Source organism: Lepidochelys kempii, chromosome 1 (genome assembly GCF_965140285.1).
Source record: "Lepidochelys kempii isolate rLepKem1 chromosome 1, rLepKem1.hap1, whole genome shotgun sequence".
NCBI classification, from domain to species: domain Eukaryota; kingdom Metazoa; phylum Chordata; order Testudines; family Cheloniidae; genus Lepidochelys; species Lepidochelys kempii.
In genome coordinates, this window is record NC_136380.1 from 56,929,671 (window position 1) to 56,948,568 (window position 18,898).

The 18,898-nt window shown below is 43.0% G+C and overlaps 1 protein-coding gene across 2 annotated transcripts in view; it reads right to left on the reverse strand.

Annotated features, from left to right (window-relative positions):
* FAM124A (family with sequence similarity 124 member A) overlaps positions 1 to 18,898 on the reverse strand; it is a 69,795-nt gene that overhangs the window by 8,691 nt on the left and 42,206 nt on the right. For both annotated transcript variants that reach the window (XM_073343273.2, XM_073343264.2), the window contains one exon: positions 7,248 to 7,987. In XM_073343273.2, coding sequence (XP_073199374.1) covers positions 7,248 to 7,987 — 740 coding nt within the window. The remainder of the gene's footprint in view (positions 1 to 7,247; positions 7,988 to 18,898) is intronic.

Genomic DNA, 18,898 nt, shown 5'->3' on the forward strand with positions numbered 1-18,898 from the left:
GGCAGTCAGGGGACAGAGGGCAGTTGGATGGGGCAGAGGTTCGGAGGGGACGGTCAGGAAACAGGGAGCAGGGAGGTTGGATTGGGGGTGGGGGGTCAGGGAGCAGGGGGGGTTGGGATGGGGGGGCAGTTAGGAATGGGGGTCCCAGGAGGGGGCAGTCAGGGCACAAGGAGTGGGGGGGGTTGGATGGGTCAGGGGTCCCAGGGGGCCTGTTAGGGGGCAGAGGTGTGGATGGGGTCAGGGCAGTCAGGGGGCAGGAGGGTTGGATAGGAAGTGGGGTCCCAGGGGGGCAGTTAGGGACGGGGGTCCCGGGAGGAGGTGGTCAGGGGATGGGAAGTGGGAAGGACCAGACAGAGGGTGGGGACCAGGCTGTTTGCGGAGGCACAGCCTTCCCTACCCAGACCTCCATACTGTTTTGCAACCCCGATGTGGGCCTTGGGCCAAAAAGTTTGCCCACCCCTGAATTAGTGGATACTCCTCTATTGGTAGAGAGCTGGAGTGGATAAAATGAATAGGACTTTTCCCTCTCTAAATTCTCTGATTTGCTGGATATCACAGAGGGAAAACCATATTTTAGCCTGGATTAAAACTCAGGGGAAATTGGCTCCCAGTCCTGTGTTGAGGCCACTATGCCATGCCTTTACTTACTAGCCAACTACTGTATTCAGAGAGCTAGGCAGTCTGCTGTTCCTCTTTGCCTTTACCAATTAAATGTATATCACATTTAAAAAAAAATAAAAGAATTGGAACCCATTTTCAAAATGTGATGGACCATAATGAGCCATGAAACATGAGCGAGAGAGACTGATCTTCCTCTGCTACTCTGACCTTGGAGAGATGAAAAGAGAAAAACCAGTGTTTTTCTCTTTTCAAGTAAATGACATGGACATCTCAGATGTTCTTTTTAGCATAATGCCTTTATATTCCCCATGTGGGGCAAATCTTTTGTCTGACTTCAGAAGCAAAATCTCATCAACTAACTCTTTTTTTTCCCCTTCAGCCTCCTTACAGTTTGCTTTTTGCAATGCCCATTACCTCACTGCAGACTGACAAAGCAATGTCTGGTATATCTGTGCTGCTTGTGCTAGAAACAAAAGCTCCAGCTACACTGGAAAAGGATCAGCCATCTGACAGAACAGAAATGCTGTGTACAAACTGACATGCCACTTGCACAGCCTCTAGAACACCAAAAAGGTTGATTTTGATTGAAATTCCAAATAGAGAGGACGATATATCTGTCCACACCATCTAAGCCTTTGCATGAATACCCATCAGAAAACAACTGTTGATTGAACAGATTAGCTCTATAATAAAAAAATATATATTTTTAAAACCTAATGCTTGGTCTGTTACCCATGCTCACTGTAGTCTTCACAAATCTTCATAAAGTCTATGGGAAATTACAATCTCTCCACATCTCAACAGAATTTTTGGAGGATAACCAGTCAAACATTCAGAAATGAAGGAAACAACTTTTGGTGAAAGCTACAGAGATCTACAGAGGCTATATTATTAGGGCCTCATACATCTGATGAGAAGAATCCAGGACTGCTAGTTAACGTTTTGCATGTTGACAGAAGAAAGGAAATTCCTACCTTAAAAAAAAAAAATTCTCTTATTAGTCATTATTTTTATTTCAGTAGTTCCTAGAGGCCTCAACTGAGACCAGGGCCCTGTATAAACACAGAGTAAGGGACAATCCCGACTACAAAGATTTAAGGGTCAGATTTTGACCCTTCCTTACACCAATTAGTATCTTACTCTGTTAGATGGGCTGTTGTATTAATTTCAATGGAATATATGGACCCAAAGAGTCAAACGTGTTAAAATGACCTTGTCAGAGATCTCCACCTGCTTAGTACCATGGTAAACACATTATTACAAATCTGTTAAATCCTTGATTAAAGATACAGAGAAGAAGGAAACAGTTCAGCATTTGACATGTAAAGTAAGTAAGGCTTTTATTTTGATAACATCCCTTGTTCTCTTTCCCTTTAGCTGGAGAGAGTCTTTAGAAGGAAACCCCCCCATTTGGCAGTTTCTTAGATGGCATTAAAGATAGTAATAACTGTCCTTTTTTGGGGGGAGGAGGGAGGGAAAGAAATGAGCTGAGATGAACTGGAGCTGTGATTACTATTGTTGTTGAAGTCTGATCCAGTTTCCCAGAAGACAAAACAAGACAAATACACACAAAAGAGGAGAGAAAAGAATAGCAAATATAGAAAATGCAGCTTCTGTCTCTGGTTGACTTTCACTTGCAACCTCACTGATGGCAAAACACAGGTATAGCACTTAGTCTTATTAGCTTCTCTGAGACCTGGCGAACTCGTACCAGCACCAAGCTACTTAGAACATTGCTTTTAGTTTCCTCTCTGGGCACAGTTTCATCAATGTTGCAAAATATCCAGTCTTGGCTGCCTAAGGCAGACTCTTATTAGACAAGAAGAAAACAAGAGAGGGATACGAAGGAGAACCAAGTGAAGGAAAAGGACACACACACGGGGAAGGGATGACAAAATCTCACATCCCAGTTGATGGTTGGGATTTAGCCAGAGCCAGTGGAGGAGGTGACATCATCAGGATCCCTCTCTTTCTCTCTCTCTGACCCAGTCTGGTCAGGACATCTCTCAGGACCAGGGCAACTAAGACTGAACAGTGTCATCATAGATCCTGGGGTTCCAGGAGATGGCATGGGTGGCAGCCAGGATGTGAAGCTCACTCCTTCCTTGTCTTTCAGTCAGCCAACATCCACATCCGTCCGCAATCCCCCCTGCTCCCCGAAGTCTTTTCTTTTTAAGAACCCAAAAAGGAGTGTGGGGTGTGTGTGTGTGTGATGGAATAGCCCATCCCCTCATTATTTTGTTTACTAATTAGGCCTAATTCCCAACATACCAATATTGATCCACTGATTTTTGATCCTACACTTTTCTTGTTTGCCAGGCATGATCCTTGAGTTATACTAGTAGGCCTCTTTGTTTGGACTAATTCAATCTGTCTGTCTTCCTTTTGCACCTTTCCCTATCAACATTTGTTGTTATAGCTTATTGTGACATTTTATAAACTTTCACTCACTTTTTACAGCTGAGCTCACAATTACAGTAAATTTGTAGTCCCAGTCATCACAACAGGAATCTTGTAACATTATATATCTACACTGGCTTTTTCTGACTGTATGTTATGTTTAAAATGGCATTCAGTATATTGATATGCTATTAAAGGTAATTTTTTAAATAAAAAGATATAAAAGAGGTTGTCTCTCTCTCGCTCATGGTGAAGGACAGAATGGCTGAAAGATCACTTCCTGTTTTACTTAGCTTCCAAGACCTCAATTTAGGATTGTGTGTTTCTATTAAAACCATCACTGATACTAGAGAACCCACAAACATCTAAGGTAGAAAAGGCAAAGCACATCTTGAGGGAGAAACACCAAGAGGACAAGATTTTTAAAAATACGAAGCAAAAGTTAGGTTCTTATATCTGTAACTAGACACAGGTCTTATCAAGTCAACGGTCTGCCATTTTCAGCAACATGTCCAACACATGCCTATCAAAAGATGTGGTGTACCTCATCCAGTGCACTAAATTCCCCAATAAAAACTATGTGGGTGAAACCAGACAATCACTATGCTCTCAAATGAACCCACACAGAAAAACGATAAAAGATAAAAATACCACAGCACCCATGGGGGAACACTTTTCACAAAACGATCACTCCATATATGACCTCTCAGTCCTTGTCCTCAAAGGAAACCTACACAAAAGATGAGGCTAGAAGCTTAAATTCATAACTTTACTAGATACTAAAAATCTAAAGACACTGGATTTATGGCTTAGTACAACAATCTATAAGCCACCAATCTCCCTTTTTGTCTTATAAGTGCTGGAGTGTTAACAGGACACTTCACCTTGAATGGTCGCTTGAAATATGTGTTAACTATTTATGCTAAACAATCTGTTCCACCTTGTACTTAGCTGTGATGCTCTGAGTACTTTCCCAGACCTCAAGAAGAGCCCCGCGTAGCTTGAAAGCTTGTCTTTTTTACCAGCAGAAGTTGGTCCAATAAAAGATATGACCTCACCCACCCTGTTTCTCTAATTTTCAGCACACTAAGAAATTAAAGGAAACCTTTGTAAAAGCTATTCTTTTTGTCCTTCCAGTCAGAATTCCTCCTTGCCTTCCTTTCCTTTTACTGTTCATCAAATTTGTTCTATCCACCTGCACCATTAATTTAAGATGTCTCATGCTTTTCTTTAAATCGCCATCCTTTCGTTTTGTTCCGCAGAAGTCGCATTTCTCCGCCTTTTTGGGGGGCTGCCCTTGACTTTCTATTTCCTTTACACCTCCTTTGATTTCTAGTTAGTTTGTTCCCCTCTTTTCCCTTTTTATTTGTTCTTTTAATTGCAATTGCTCAGACTTTGGAAATGGAAATGCATACTGCTATTTGTCTCAAAAAGTGTTTGTAGCTATACCGGTTTTGAACACAGGCAAGATAGATAAAGGCAAACCTTTCACTGAATTAACAAATAAATAGTCATATACAAGCTTCTGATCCCTTTTTATATAGTACAACTTATTTGTTGATATTCATTTAGCTCAGTAACCTTAATTCTTTGTGTATTTAAATTTTCTGTACTGTACATATTTATCAGGATCACACAGAATGCCTTCATTTACATAGGTGGAATACCTCTGCACTCACAGATTTACTTCTGGGAGTTACACTGAAATGCTTGACAGTTATTTACTGAACTACTACATACATTGTAAAAATTCAACATATGAAAATAATGACAGAACCAATACTGATCATAGACAATCTTGCTCACGCTAATTCAACAACATAGCTACCATTGACTTCAGCTGGAATAAGATCAGGCTGTCTGAGTTAATTTGAGGAAGCAGACAAAGCAAAGATGCCACAACAAAACATTTTTGCGGGGTTTTATGTTTGCAAACAAAGGATATCAAATGCCAGACTCATCCATTAATAGGTTTTTTTTCTTGCTCTTAATCTAAGGGCCCCGATAATTGCATATGCAGAACGGGTTAAGAGGATGGAGCAATCTTACTGGTTGGCAGGAGTCCCAACCCCTGTAAGCATGCCACAAGATACACACAGGTCACATTGCTGAGGTATATTAAAATCCCAGTCACATTAAGTACTTTCTTGTTACTCCGAAGTATAAATTTATTATTGGTGGGTATAAGTGATACTTTTGGCATGTGTAGATAATCTCAGTTTTTAGCAATCAAAATATTCTTGTTATTAATAACACAAACCTATATGCAAGTTGAAAAATGTTAAAATGTCATTTTGATGAGAGGTGAAAATTAATACGGCTACTGTGGCAATAGCCATGGAATGTTTAGACCCCTATACAGTACCCTACACACAGACATTACAATTTTTTTCATTCAGTGTCATTGTGCTGTAAATTATTGTAGTTGGAAGATTCACTATTAAAAACTGGAAATCAGAGAGAATTGCTGTAGCTCACGAAAGCTTATGCTCAAATAAATTGGTTAGCCTCTAAGGTGCCACTAGTACTCCTTTTCTTTTTGCGAATACAGACTAACACGGCTGCTACTCTGAAAAGAGATTACTAATAGGATATGGACCCTTTAATCTATAGAAGAAAAGCAATAAGTGAAGGTGATCCCAAGTGGCTACCACATCAAGGTGGTTCGTGGCCATTTTGAAATAAACTGGTTATCCCAACCTAGTGCCTATCCAGTCCACGTCACAAAAACCAGTCCAACAACTAAAGAATTAGTGGCAGTCTCAGCAGAGAGGCCAAGGACTGGATGGTCAGGAAGCGTGAATTGCCTTCTCAGCTGCAGTCAGACTTGAGGCACCTATGTGGGGCAGTGCAGTTGCTGCCAGTGGGATAGAGCTTCTACATAGGTGGGATCTGCAAGATGGTCTGCGCACACCCAACTCTGCAGAAGCGTGCGGAGGACAGAAGGAGATATGGGTGCTCAGCAAGTTCAAGCAGAACCTCCCACAATTGTCAGCATCCTGAGCTCCACGAAGCAAAAGGATCAAACCTGGGGTGCCTGTTCTGTAGACAGAGGACTTCAGTAGCAAGGGCACCTTTCACAAAGAAAATTCACTGTAAACCTCCCCCCTTTAAAATCGGAATGATTACATTCTTCTAAATGTAAGGGTCTAACTTTCCTTGACACACATGCTTAGCCCTATTAGCATTAAGAGCATGTGTATTTCGGGGATGATCTGTCCTGTGGATTTTTAAAAATAAAGTGAGCATTAATAGTGGGAGTGGGCTATTTTTATTAAGCAGAAATATAAATCACAAAGTATTTAAGAATAAAAGGTTAAGCAAGCCTCAGGAAACCTCTTTAGCGAAGCAGTGGCTTTGAGGCACATTGTTAAGCAAAAAGCCACAATGTGTAACTGTGAAGCAACATGCCTCTGTTCAAGCTGTTGTATGTATCTTGATGAAGAGTGCAGTTTTGGAAAGCTTGCTATTTGTTATTCTATTTAACTCACTTGCATATGTTGAAGTGACTCCGAGCAGCCTTAGATACAGTATGGGTACTGTGCCTTTCACAACCTTTCCCCTCCTATTGACCAAACTCTCCATAGAATCTGTCTATGAGTACATGCAGCTTGAGATAAGATTGAGAGGGCAGACTGCAGGGAGCATGTCTCCTAAACAGCTCAGGTTGCTTCTCTGCTTCTCTCTCCTTTTTTCTGGGTCTGATAGCTATTTTGCAGAACAAGAAGATTCTTGGGCCATCTATTGAGGTGCAGTTGGTCACGCAGTGTTTTAATACATATGTAAGAAAATAATTTGTACTATCAAAAATTCTGTTTACCGCTAATAAAAAGCTCGTAACTAATAGCTATTTTATAAACGTGTGTGACCTGGGTACTCATGTTTCTTATAAAAACTGCAAAAACATGCACCTTTAGCTATCAGTTCACAATCTTTCCCATTTCTACACTTGGCTCATCTCAGTCTCTTCTTTGCCGAACATGGGGCTAAGGGATATCTGAACATCATGGTATCACCTATAGCTGTATTGATTTTTATATTTTTCCACGCATACAGCATTTTATAAGCTCTCTTTTTAGCAGTATTTTCTTGGGTCTGCCTACCAGGATATTGTTATGGAAGCCCCACTCTTTATTTGCTGTTCTGGGACAAATTAGCATTCTTATACAAATTAACAAATAGATTTCTGTTTCATCACATAAAAAAATAGAGATGTTAGAGAATACCTGCAAAAGGATCTTATTCCCATCATGGTCTTCTGTTTGCCACCTGCCTTCACTGATTGGGCTACAAGGACTGGGCAAGAGAGGAACAAGCTGTCCAACATCTTCTACTCGGAATTCCAGCACCGCTGACTCTGTAGGGGTTGGAATCTGGCCCTTAGGGAGTCTTTTTAAAGAGAACTGAATGTCTATATCCATGTTAGAATAGACAGGAAAGACACAAAAATCTGCCTTTTTCTGACACACTGGTCTTTTCAGGATTAACTGGTACAGTTTCATAATGTCAACAAAGTTTTCATTCCTGCAGTATATGGCAAAGCGGATAATTTCTCTCCCATAATGCACTGGTCGGATGGCCCACAAAGGGGTCCCATGGGCCAAAGTGAAGAAGTCCTGACTACATGGCATGTAAGGGAGGAACTTGCCATGCACTCGTTCTGTATGGTGGTAATGCCAAGGTGGTCTCTGAAAGGTTTCATGGAGCTGTAAGATTGGTTCTTCTCCATATTCCTCTTGCAAAAACAGAATGACTGCTAGGGCAGGCTGAGAAACAGCAGCCTTACCAGACTTCCTGTGCTTCCTCGAGACCCGTCTTTCTGAGACCTGGAACAACTGGAGGTCTGGATGGATCCATGCTAACAGTTTATCAATGGCTTGCTGGAGAACTTTGGATTCACCAGGGTCTGTGATTATATGTATACTAACAAGGAAAGGGTCCTGATTGTCTTCCACAGAAAGTTCACCTGATAGTATAAAAAAAACAAAATCTGTATTAGGTTTTAAAAATTTATTAATTCCTCGTATTGTGACGTGATTTATGTAGGTTTTGAAGGAGAAATACATTATTCAGTCAGTTACGTGATTTTTCTATATCAAGCTTGCCTACAATAGTCAGTAATATCTAGAGGTAAATATAGCCATAAATAAAAGAACCTAACAGAAAACAAACTAGTATTTATCAAGACAATATACTGCAATAATTATTATTTATACTACTCAAAATGGGCTAGGCACTGTACATTCCTGTGTAGAAAGAGACAGCCGCCTGCCAAAGAGTTTACAGTCTGAAAGGCAAAAAAAACAAAGAATTGGGAGAAAGCAAAACAACAAACAAAATGGTCAGGATCAAAATGGGTATCTGGCTTGTTCATTCCATGTTTTCGTTTTAATTTGTGCCACCTGGCTTTGTGCATGAAATTTACACAATGGAATTCTATTCTATCACCTTGCCATTAGTATTTCCCACCAAGTTAGAATATTCAAGGGGCCTGAAGGCAAGTATCAGAAGATTGTATATGCGTAGTGAAGATATCTGCTTAGTACTAGCAAGTAGCACAAACATCATGGTATTCAAAAGCTGAACATCATTCAGGCAAAAATTACTTGTTACCCCTCAAATGCATGAGGGAATCTCTATGATGTAGTCCCTGAAATCTCCATGACTACAAAGAAGTAGGTTTGGCTAATACCAAGTGACAGCTGATTGGAGGTCAGTGGAGACATTGCCAATTTCGCTCTGTTGAAGCTGTGTGTGAAGAGAGGTGTATGTAAGCAGAGACCCCAGAGAGCTCAATAAATTACTTGGCTAATTTAGCTATTTAGTTGAACTTAGGGCTGTCAAGCAATTAAAAAAATTAATCACAATTAATCACATGATTAAAAAATTAAATGCGATTAATCGCTCTGTTAAACAATAGAATACCATCTATTTAAATTATTTTTGGATGTTTTCTACATTTTCAAATATATTTCAACTGCAACACAGAATACAAAGTGTATAGTGCTCACTTTATATTCATTTTTATATCAAATATTTGCAGTGTAGAAAACAAAAGAAATAGTATTTTTCAATTCACCTAATACAAGTACTGTAGTGCAATCTCTTTATCATGAAGGTCAAACTTACAAATGTAGAATTATGTACAAAAAAACTGCACTCAAAACCAAAACAATATAAAACTTTAGAGCCTACAAGTCCAATCAGTCTTACTTCTTGTTCAGCCAACCGCTCAGAAAACAAGTTTGTTTACATTTACAGGAGATAATGTTGCCCATTTCTTGTTTACAATGTCACCTGAAAGCGAGAACAGGTGTTCGCATGGCACTGTTGTAGCCGGCGTCACAAGATGTTTACGTGCCAGATGCACTAAAGATTCATATGTCCCGTCATGCTTCAACCACCCTTCCAGAGGACATGCCTCCATGCTGATGACGAGTTCTGCTCGATAACTATCTAAAGCAGTGCGGACTGAAGCATGTTTATTTTCATGATCTAAGTCAAATGCCAACAGCAGAAAGTGATTCGGGTTCTGTAGTTTCTGCATCAGAGTGTTGCTCCTTTAAGACTTCTGAAAGCATGCTCCACACCTCATCCCTTTCAGATTTTGGAAGGCGCTTCTTGGGTTGAGTGCGGTAGCTATCTTTAGAAATTTCACATTGGTACCTTCTTTGCATTTTGTCAAATTTGCAGTGAAAGTGTTCTTGAAAAAGAACATGTGCTGGGTCATCATCCTAGATTGGTATAAACACGAAATATATGACAGAATGCGGGTAAAACAGAGCAGGAGACATACAATTCCCCCCCCCCCCAGGAGTTCAGTCACAAATTTAAACAAACACATTTTTTTTTTTTAACAAGCGTCATCAGCATGGAGGCATGTCCTCTGGAACGGTGGCCAAAGCATGAGGAGGCATATGAATCTTTAGTGCATCTGGCATGTAAATATATTGTGACACTGGCTACAACAGTGCCATGCAAACGCCTGTTCTCACTTTCAGGTGACGCTGTAATTAAGAAGTGGGCAGCATTATCTCCTGTAAATGTAAACAAACTTGTTTTTCTTAGCCAGGGGTGGGCAAACTGCGGCCTGCGGGCTGGATCCGGCCCATCAGGTCTTTGGATCCAGCCTGTGGGACTGCCCTCTGTGGTGCCGCAGGCCCCACGCCACTCTCAGAAGTGGCTGGCACCATGTCCCTGTCGTCCCTATGCGGTAGAGGGCTCCGTGCATTGCCCTTGCCTCCACGCACCGCCCCCCGCAGCTCCCATTGGCCGGGAATGGGGAGGTACCTGGAGGCGTGGCAAGGGCAGTGCATGGAGCCCTGTGCCCCCCTGCTCTCCCAGGGGCTGAGCAGGGCGGTGGCTCTGGCCACTTCCCAGAGTGGCACAGCTGGGGCCAGGCCAGGCATGCAGGGAGACTGCCCAGGCTCCGGCGTGCGCTGCTGCCACCCCAGAGCCACTTTAGGTAAGCAGCGTCGGGCCGGAGCCCGCACCCCGAACCCCTCCTGCACCCCACCCCCCAACTCCCTGCCCTGAGCCCCGTTGCACCCCGCACCCCTCCTGCACCTCTGCCCTGAGCCCCCTGCACTCCCCACCCCTCCTGCACCCAACCCCCTTTCCTGAGCCCCCTCATACACCCTGCACCCCTCCTCTGCCCCAATCCCTTGCCCTGAGCCCATTCCTGCACACTGCACCCCCTCCCACACCCTGCACTCCCTTCCGCACACCAACCCCCTGCCCCAGCCCTGCATACAATTTCCCCACCCAGATGTAGCCCTCGGCCCAAAAAGTTTGCCCACCCCTGGTCTTAGCGATTGGCTGAACAAGAAGTAGGACTGAGTGGACTTGTAGGCTCTAAAGTTTTACATTGTTTTGTTTTTGAGTGCAGTTTTTTTGTACATAATTCTACATTTGTAAGTTTGACTTTCATGATAAAGAGATCTCACTACAGTACTTGTATGAGGTGAATTGAAAAACATGTTCTTTTGTTTATCATTTTTACAGTGCAAATATTTGTAATAAAAACTATATAAAGTGAGCACTGTCCACTTTGTATTCTGTGTTGTAATTGAAATTGATATATTAGAAAATATAGAAAAACATCCAAAAATATTTAATACATTTCAATTGGTATTCTATTGTTTAACAGTGCAATTAAAACTGTGATTAATAATGATTAATATTTTTAATTGCAATTAATTTTTTTGAGTTTATCATATGAGCTAACTGCAATTACTTGACAACCCTAGTTGAAATGGTTCTCTTTATTTAGTACTCTGATATTGCCTACATGCATGAGACTGAAGTGGAGACAAAATGCCTAAATATGGTAGATTGACCAAGGGTTCCTAAGCTTTTAATTGTGTGGACCACATTTTAATAGCAAGATTATCTTATGGACTGTCTCCCCTTCTATTGGCAACTGTGTGAACGCCTTCTCGCCAGACTGGCAACTGGTATGTACAGCATATACCAAACATGCATTAACCTACAGGAGATTTGGGCAAATCAAACTGATTATGAGAAATATAGTGGCAGCAAAGTTCTCATGTCTCTGTCATGAAATGGGTGATGAGAAGTGACTGTGCCAAGTGGTTAATGGAAGAGAACAACAACCTGCAGCAAATCAATCACTGGTCATAATGATGTCGAAGGGCTCTCCTGCAGAGAATACTGCACGTGCTATTGCTCCAAGGCATCTATTGCTGATGTCCCTGTACAGGCTAGGAACAGTGGCTTTGAAACAAGAAATGGGAATGGGGACAGGGGGGAATCTAATAAAACCAAAAAGAAAACCATGTGGATTAGTTATACAATCACACTTTTTTTAAGAGCGGAATGCAAGATGTTCAAATCTGTTCTCCCTCCATTTCCTTTGATAGCATCTATGTAACAAAGACTGTAACAAGGGACAGGCCTGATATTTATGCAAATAGATGGCTACAGCTTTGTAAGAAGCCTGGGCAGAAGGATGTGAAGCAAAGAGCTGCCATTCCTGTGGGCTGCTTACTTTGCATTAAAAAAAAAAAATTCACTGAGCATGGCCTTTCTGCCCTCTTGTCGCTCAGCATGGTAGAGGGGTGCTGAATGGTCTAAAGCATTTTTCAAAAGCCAGGCTTTGTGAGAACCAGCATTGGCATTAGTATTCCAGAGCTATCACCAGATGTACCCGTCAGCACAAGACGCTAAAACAAACAGCCTCAGAGGACCACCAGAGTACAGCAGAAAGCCATCATTAGGAGCTAAAGCTACGAATACACCAGAGAAAATCATCTTTTGTTGTACTAGAAGAAACCATGAACTAAGCCAAAGCGGGAATGAGTGTAACTAATAAAAGCTGAAAGAGCTTCCATATCAACTTTACATTAGCAGGAACACTTCTACTGCAGTACTGGTCCTACCTTTTTCCTGCAAAAGACAGCCTTTTCATTAAGGTGTGAAAAATGTAAACAGGAATATGAAGAGAGGAGTTTGATGAAAACGCTCCTAAGATGATTACATGGTGTGAACTGCTTCTGTGCTATTAGCAAGGCTTTCTACTTCAGCTTGCACTTATCAAGAAAGGGGCAGGGAAAGCGCCACTGCTTCTCAAGTTAGTGCAATTCAGTTTGCCCTCTGGCCAATTGTCATAGAAGCAAATTAAAGTCTCAAATAAATTTGTTAGTCTCTAAGGTGCCACAAGTACTCCTTTTCTTTTTGCAAATACAGACTAACACGGCTGCTACTCTGAAACCTGCATATCTATTAGGCTCTCTGTGCAACTGATTAAACCCACCACCACCAACATGCTGAAACATTTATTTGAACCTAAACCGTACAGTTCTCACAACTGTTCTATTTTTGCCCCAGCAGACGGGAATTGTTTCTTTTTAGGGTGGCAGAAACATTAAAATTGCTAAAAGGGAAACATTATCAAAATTTAAATAATATTTATATATATTTTAACTTATCTGTTAATTTCTGTTACTACCATCAGCTGGAAGACTTAAAACTGAGATATATTAGCAAACTGAGAGCCTGATCCCACAAGGACTGAGTGCCCTCAATGCCCATTAGCTTCAACGGGAGTTCAGGGTGCTCAGCATATTGCAGAACTGGATCCGGAATTTTTCTTTATCCGCGTGTACAGCTTGATATTCTGTTGCTGTTTGCTTTGTTTAAACTACAGACGTTTATTTATTTCCTGGGCAGAGAAACTGGAGGTCTCATAATGGCAAGGCAGCAGTCCAATCTTCCCTATATTCTCTCATCAGATATTACAAGTATATCTGGTGAGGAATTTTCAACTGGAATCATTTTCTGACAGAAAATGCAGTTTCCACAAAAATCAAAACTTTCTATAGAAAATTCTTGATTTTTCCGAAAATTCTTGATTTTTCCATCAGGAAAATTGAAATGAAATATTTCATTTGGGGTCGGTTCAACATGAATATGAATATTGTGTTGTTTGAACTGTCCAGTTTTTTCATTGAGACACCGGTCAATAAATCACTAAATTGCATTTTCCGATTAGTTTAGTTCTGGGCCCCATTCTCTCCTATGGGCTGGGCTCCCCGGAGAAGTACGAGTCCCATAAGGTGAAGTGTTCACTTCACTCATGCGAGTCAGGTGATTCTGGGTGCATTATGGGAGATGCACGCCAACCTGGGGAGCCTGGTATATAGCGGGGGAATGGGGGGGGGATCATACCCCTGAATTACAAATCCCATAAGGCAACGTGCCACCTTAAGGAAATGGAGTTTAATGTTGAAATTACTTGAAACTGCGTTTTGGGAATGTTGACATGTTTCACTTGGATCAAAAATATTTCCAACACAAAATATTTTGGAATTTCGCTCCACAGGAAATTTTGTCTTTTCATCCCATTTTGGGACACAAACAAATCCTGACATGTTGAAATTTCCCCTCAGATGAAAATTCCAAGTTTTGCTCAACTCTAATTACAATGTTGACACTTCATTGGAGTGTTTCTTGAAAGATGTACAGTGAGGCACAGGAAGAAAAGTTATTTTATCAACAAATTGCATCATGTCTTGGATCGCTGTGAGAGAAGTAGTTAATGGTCATCTCTGGCCATGGCACTACATTGTCCTTTGATAAATCAAACACTACTAATAAAACAAGCAAGAGGGGAATCACAGCAATAGATTCACCGGCTCCTCCTTCTCCAGGTTAGTGGCATCTGCCAAATGAAGTGAGAGCAGTGAGCAGTAATCTATTCCTCAACATACCCTACTTTGCATACTGCCTCCGTTTATTCCAAAGGATGCTTGGGAGCAATGAGAAGTGCCGGGGAGGCTCACTACAGCCTGTATGACATGCAGTCTCTTCTGTCAGTCTTCCTCACCACATCTCCACTAGTAGCAGCAGGTGATGATGCCAAGGTGGAATTTCATCTGTATGTGGCTGTATAGGCAATTCATAGCAATACAAGAGTTTTACATGCAGTTCAGGATGGACAGTCCACATCTGCGGAGCCTCCTATGACAGAGAATTGGTGTGCCTTCCTGTGGTCATTTCAGGATAAAATAAGGATGGTGAGCCAAAATGACACGGATATCTAACAAATCATGCCGCTCATCTGCTGCTGGAGGTAAAAGATTTCTTCATGACCCATTAATGTGAGCTGGCAGATGACAGGCTGTGGTAGTCCTTGGTGCACAGGTTTCAGTTAACACAGCAAAGTCAGCATTGTTACAAATCACACCTAATACCCACCTACGTATTGCTGTGCACATGATTGTCACTCAGGTAAAACATTCTCAACCCTGTTGTACTTCTGATGTTGGCAGGGGTGGAGTAATTGCAACTCCTGGGGTAAGCCACAACCTCAGATTCTGCTCACCAGGAGGTCCCTACTGCAGCCACATCTTCATGCTTCCAAGTTCTGGCCTTTTCCCTCAGTCTACACTGCTAAAGCTCTCAACTACGCTGTGACAAACCCTGCACTGTTAAGGAAGGGGTTAAAAAGCTGCTCTGGGCCCTCATGGTCCCACCTCAATACATCTGCAAAGCATGCATGGCTTCGCTGAGGCGCTCAAAAGGAGAACAGACCAGCTCAGTGTGGCGGCAGAAGGGGAGCTAATTTAGGGCTTGTCTACACTGGCAAGTTTTGTCACCAAAAACTGGCTTTTGGTGACAAACCAGTGATAGCATACACACTGCAATGTGACTTTTCTCAACAACAACAACAAAAACCACCTAGTTTTGGCGACAAAAAACTTTCACCCCTGCGAGACACTTTTGTCTTTTCCCCTCCCTTTATTGTTGACAAACATGCAGTGTAGAGACCACAGGGTTTTTTTCCCTATTTTATTGGAGCTGAGGCAGGCGTACCATAGGGCGCGGGAGGCGAACCATCGCTCCAGTGCTGCAGCTAAGACCTATAAGGAGCTGAATGCTATCCTCGGTGGTGACTCCATCTCCATTGCCGATAGCCCCATGGATATTTCACAGGCAGGAGAAAGGGAGGGGGTAACCCAGAGGCTGAAGTTCTGGATGAAGAAATCGAGCTAGAAGAGGATGTGCTGCTCCCAGCAGGGTTGCCTGGTGGGGCAGGCAGCCAGGAACTTTTCTCCACTTCAGAAGTGCTCAGCGGGGAGCAGGAAGCAGATAAGATGCCGGGTAAGTTGCTGTGGCTTGTGTAGGGAATCAAAAAGTGGGAGGCAGGTAGTGTTTTCTGTGAGCTGGACATTGCCCTGTGTAGTTAATCTGCATGGCCAAGCAGGGTGTCGATGGACATTGAGACCTGCAAGGAATCCTCCAGAGAGAGGCTCTGGAAAGTTTCCAAGAGGTACTTGTTAATCTGCCACAGATTCCAAGAGATTGCAGCCTTGTTAGTTCCCCCATTGTAGGGAACTGTACCATGCCATTTAGCCATCACTGGAGCTAGGACCAAAGCGGCACATAGCTGAACTGCATATAGACCAGGGTGAAAGCCGCAAGCATTCAGCAGCTGTGCACTGGTTTCTCTGGTCACCCACAGCAGCGCGACGTCAGCCAGCAGGTTGACCGCCTGTGAAAAAGTGTGGGATAATTTTAGAATGAGTTTCCTGCAAAGCTGTCCTGCAAGCCGTGACCTTTTTGTCCATATGCACAACGGCCTTCCCCCCCACTCCCAAAACTCACCATGACTGGGGTGCTCACAGAGCTGTGTGCCTGCCTAGAGTCTCAGAGAGAAAGTGATTTCTACTAGCAAAAGGCCATTTTTACTAAAATGTTTCAATCACTTGCTGGAACGTAACAATCCCTCTTCTGTTCAGCACAGACCTTGAGGAACACACCATGCACCCCTGAGGACTGGCTTCGGCAGATAAGAAAGAACCCGAGGCGCAGCAAAGAAGACGTGTTCCGGGAGGCGCTGCAGCGCGATGAGAGACAGACCAGGGCACGGAAAGAGTGCTGGAAAGCTGAAAGGCAGGTCAGAAAGGAGAGTGCTGCTTTTGCTAGGCAAGCGACAGAGCGGATGATAAAAGTGATGGAGGATCAGACGGAGATGCTCAAGTCTTTGATACAGCTGCAGACTGAGCAGATCTGTGATCAATCTTCCACTGCAGCACGTGCAGATGCACAATTCTTTGACAACCCCACCCCACCCTCTATGCCCAGACCTTCCTTTTCACTTCACAGCCCTCCTGAGCCTCCCCATCACTCCACCCCCTCTCACAGCTTGCACAGTGATTGCTGGAGCTACACACACAGTTGTGAGGTTTTATCCTTTTTAACAATAAATGAAGGCTAAGGTATTTAACGGCACAGCGTTTTTATTCTGTGTTCTACAAAAGCGTATAGCAATCAATTCACTCTCGGGAACAGGCTTCTAAAGCATTGTGTTGCATGGATCTTGGGCCCCAAAACTGTACACAGATGCACCAGGAAAGCAACTCCATAGCACGTGTAACTGCCCCTCATTGTCAAAGTGGTTCCTCAAAGCCTTTCTGATGTTAATAGCAGCCCTCTGGGCTCCTCTGACAGCCCTAGCATCTGGCTGTTCAAATGTGCAGCCAAGCGCTCTGCCTCAGCGCTCCACACCTGAGCAAATATTTCACCCTTAGATTCACACAGATTATGCAAAGTGCAGCACGTGGCTATGACCACAGGAATATTATCCTTGGTAAGGTCTAGCCTGCCATTGAAACACCTCCAGTGAGGTTTCAAATGGCCAAAGGCACATTCGACTACCATGGGGTACCCGCTCAGCCTGTTGTTAAAACGCTCCTTGCTGCTGTCCAGATGACCTGTGTAAGGTTTCATGAGCCAGGGCTGTAAGGGGTAAGCTGGGTCTCCCAGGATTACTATGGGCATTTCCACATCCCCCACTGTGAACTTGTGGTCTGGAAAGAAAGTCCCTGCCTGCAGCTTTCTGTACAGGCCACTGTTCCTGAAGATGCGTGCATCATGCACCTTTCCAGACCAGCTTGCATTGATGTCCGTGAAACACCATCGGTGATCCATAAGCACCTGCAACACCATGGAGAGGTATCCCTTCCTATTGATGTATTCAGAGGCAAGGTGGTCTGGTGCTAAAATTGGAATGTGTGTGCCATTAATCGCCCCACCACAGTTAGAGAAACCTTATCTTTAAGGCCATTCACAACTGAACTCTTCCCTACAATTCCATTTTTGTATCGCATCTTGTCATGTTCTCTCCCTTCCTCTTCCGTTCTGCCAACAATGCCAGCCTTGACTGCCCAATCGATTGCTTCACCAGCTAACACCATCACACTTCCTTTCATGGCATGCATTCTGTGAGGAACACCATTCCAGAGCTAAGGGCTACCCCACCTTCGTTCAAATCCCTCCAGTTCCACTTCTCCTGTCATTCCTTTGATAAATTGCTCACAATTGCAAGCCAGGGAGCCAGTAGGGATTGTCCAGATCATTATATCTATTAAAAGAAAACAAAAACAAACCAACAACCCAAACTCAATCTTCAAATTGTGTGCATAGGTCTCCTATTATTATCCAGGGTTCAAAAAAGAACTAGATAAATTCATAGGAGGATAGGTCCAACAATAGCTATTAGCCAGGATGGTGTCCCTAGCCTCTGTTTGCCAGAAGCTGGGAATGGGCGACAGGGGATGGATCACTTGATGATTGCCTATTCTGTTCATTCCCACTGGGACACCTGGCATTGGCCACTGCTGGAAGACAGGATACTGGGCTAGATGAACCATTGGTCTGATCCAGTATGGCCATTCTTATGTTCTTATCCTCATCTTTTTTCCCCCACTCCCTGTTACACCCTCTTGTTGCATCTTTTCTTTACAATCTAAGTTAACTCCACAGGGCAAGAACTACATTTTATTTGGTGTCTGGATAGCACAATGAAGCTCTGACCCTCACTGAGGCCTCTGGGGCCTACTGTAGTAGGAATAAAAACTAATAATAAAAATAAGGATTGGGGGCTTGTGCTCTTGCACTGTGGCAGAAGGTGAGCAGTCAAAATATTTTGTAGCCCCCAGTACACACCTCCTTGCGAAGGTGCTTCCAGCTCCCTCTCCTCCTGATGCAGGGTCAAGGACTCTTTGTCTGCACTGTGACCTCCTCCTTCAGTTCTTACTCCTGAGACTATGAGCTCGCCCACTCCCCAGTGCCACAAATCACCATCCTCAAGCCTGCTGCTCTCCTGACACAGACAGCCACACCTCCTTGGTTATCCTCCACGACTATATGCTGCTGCTGCACTCTGTACTGCCAACCATGAGTGTTAGAAATAATAATGAGTCAAGTCCCCAAAATTATGAGATTGGCTTAAAATCATGAGATTAAAATAAATACATAAATATGGGTTATTTTTATTTGTCTCCTTGTTTTTGATCCTTTAGGGTGCAAAGGAGGTACAAGAATGAGGGCTAGAAATTTAATTAAAAAAAAA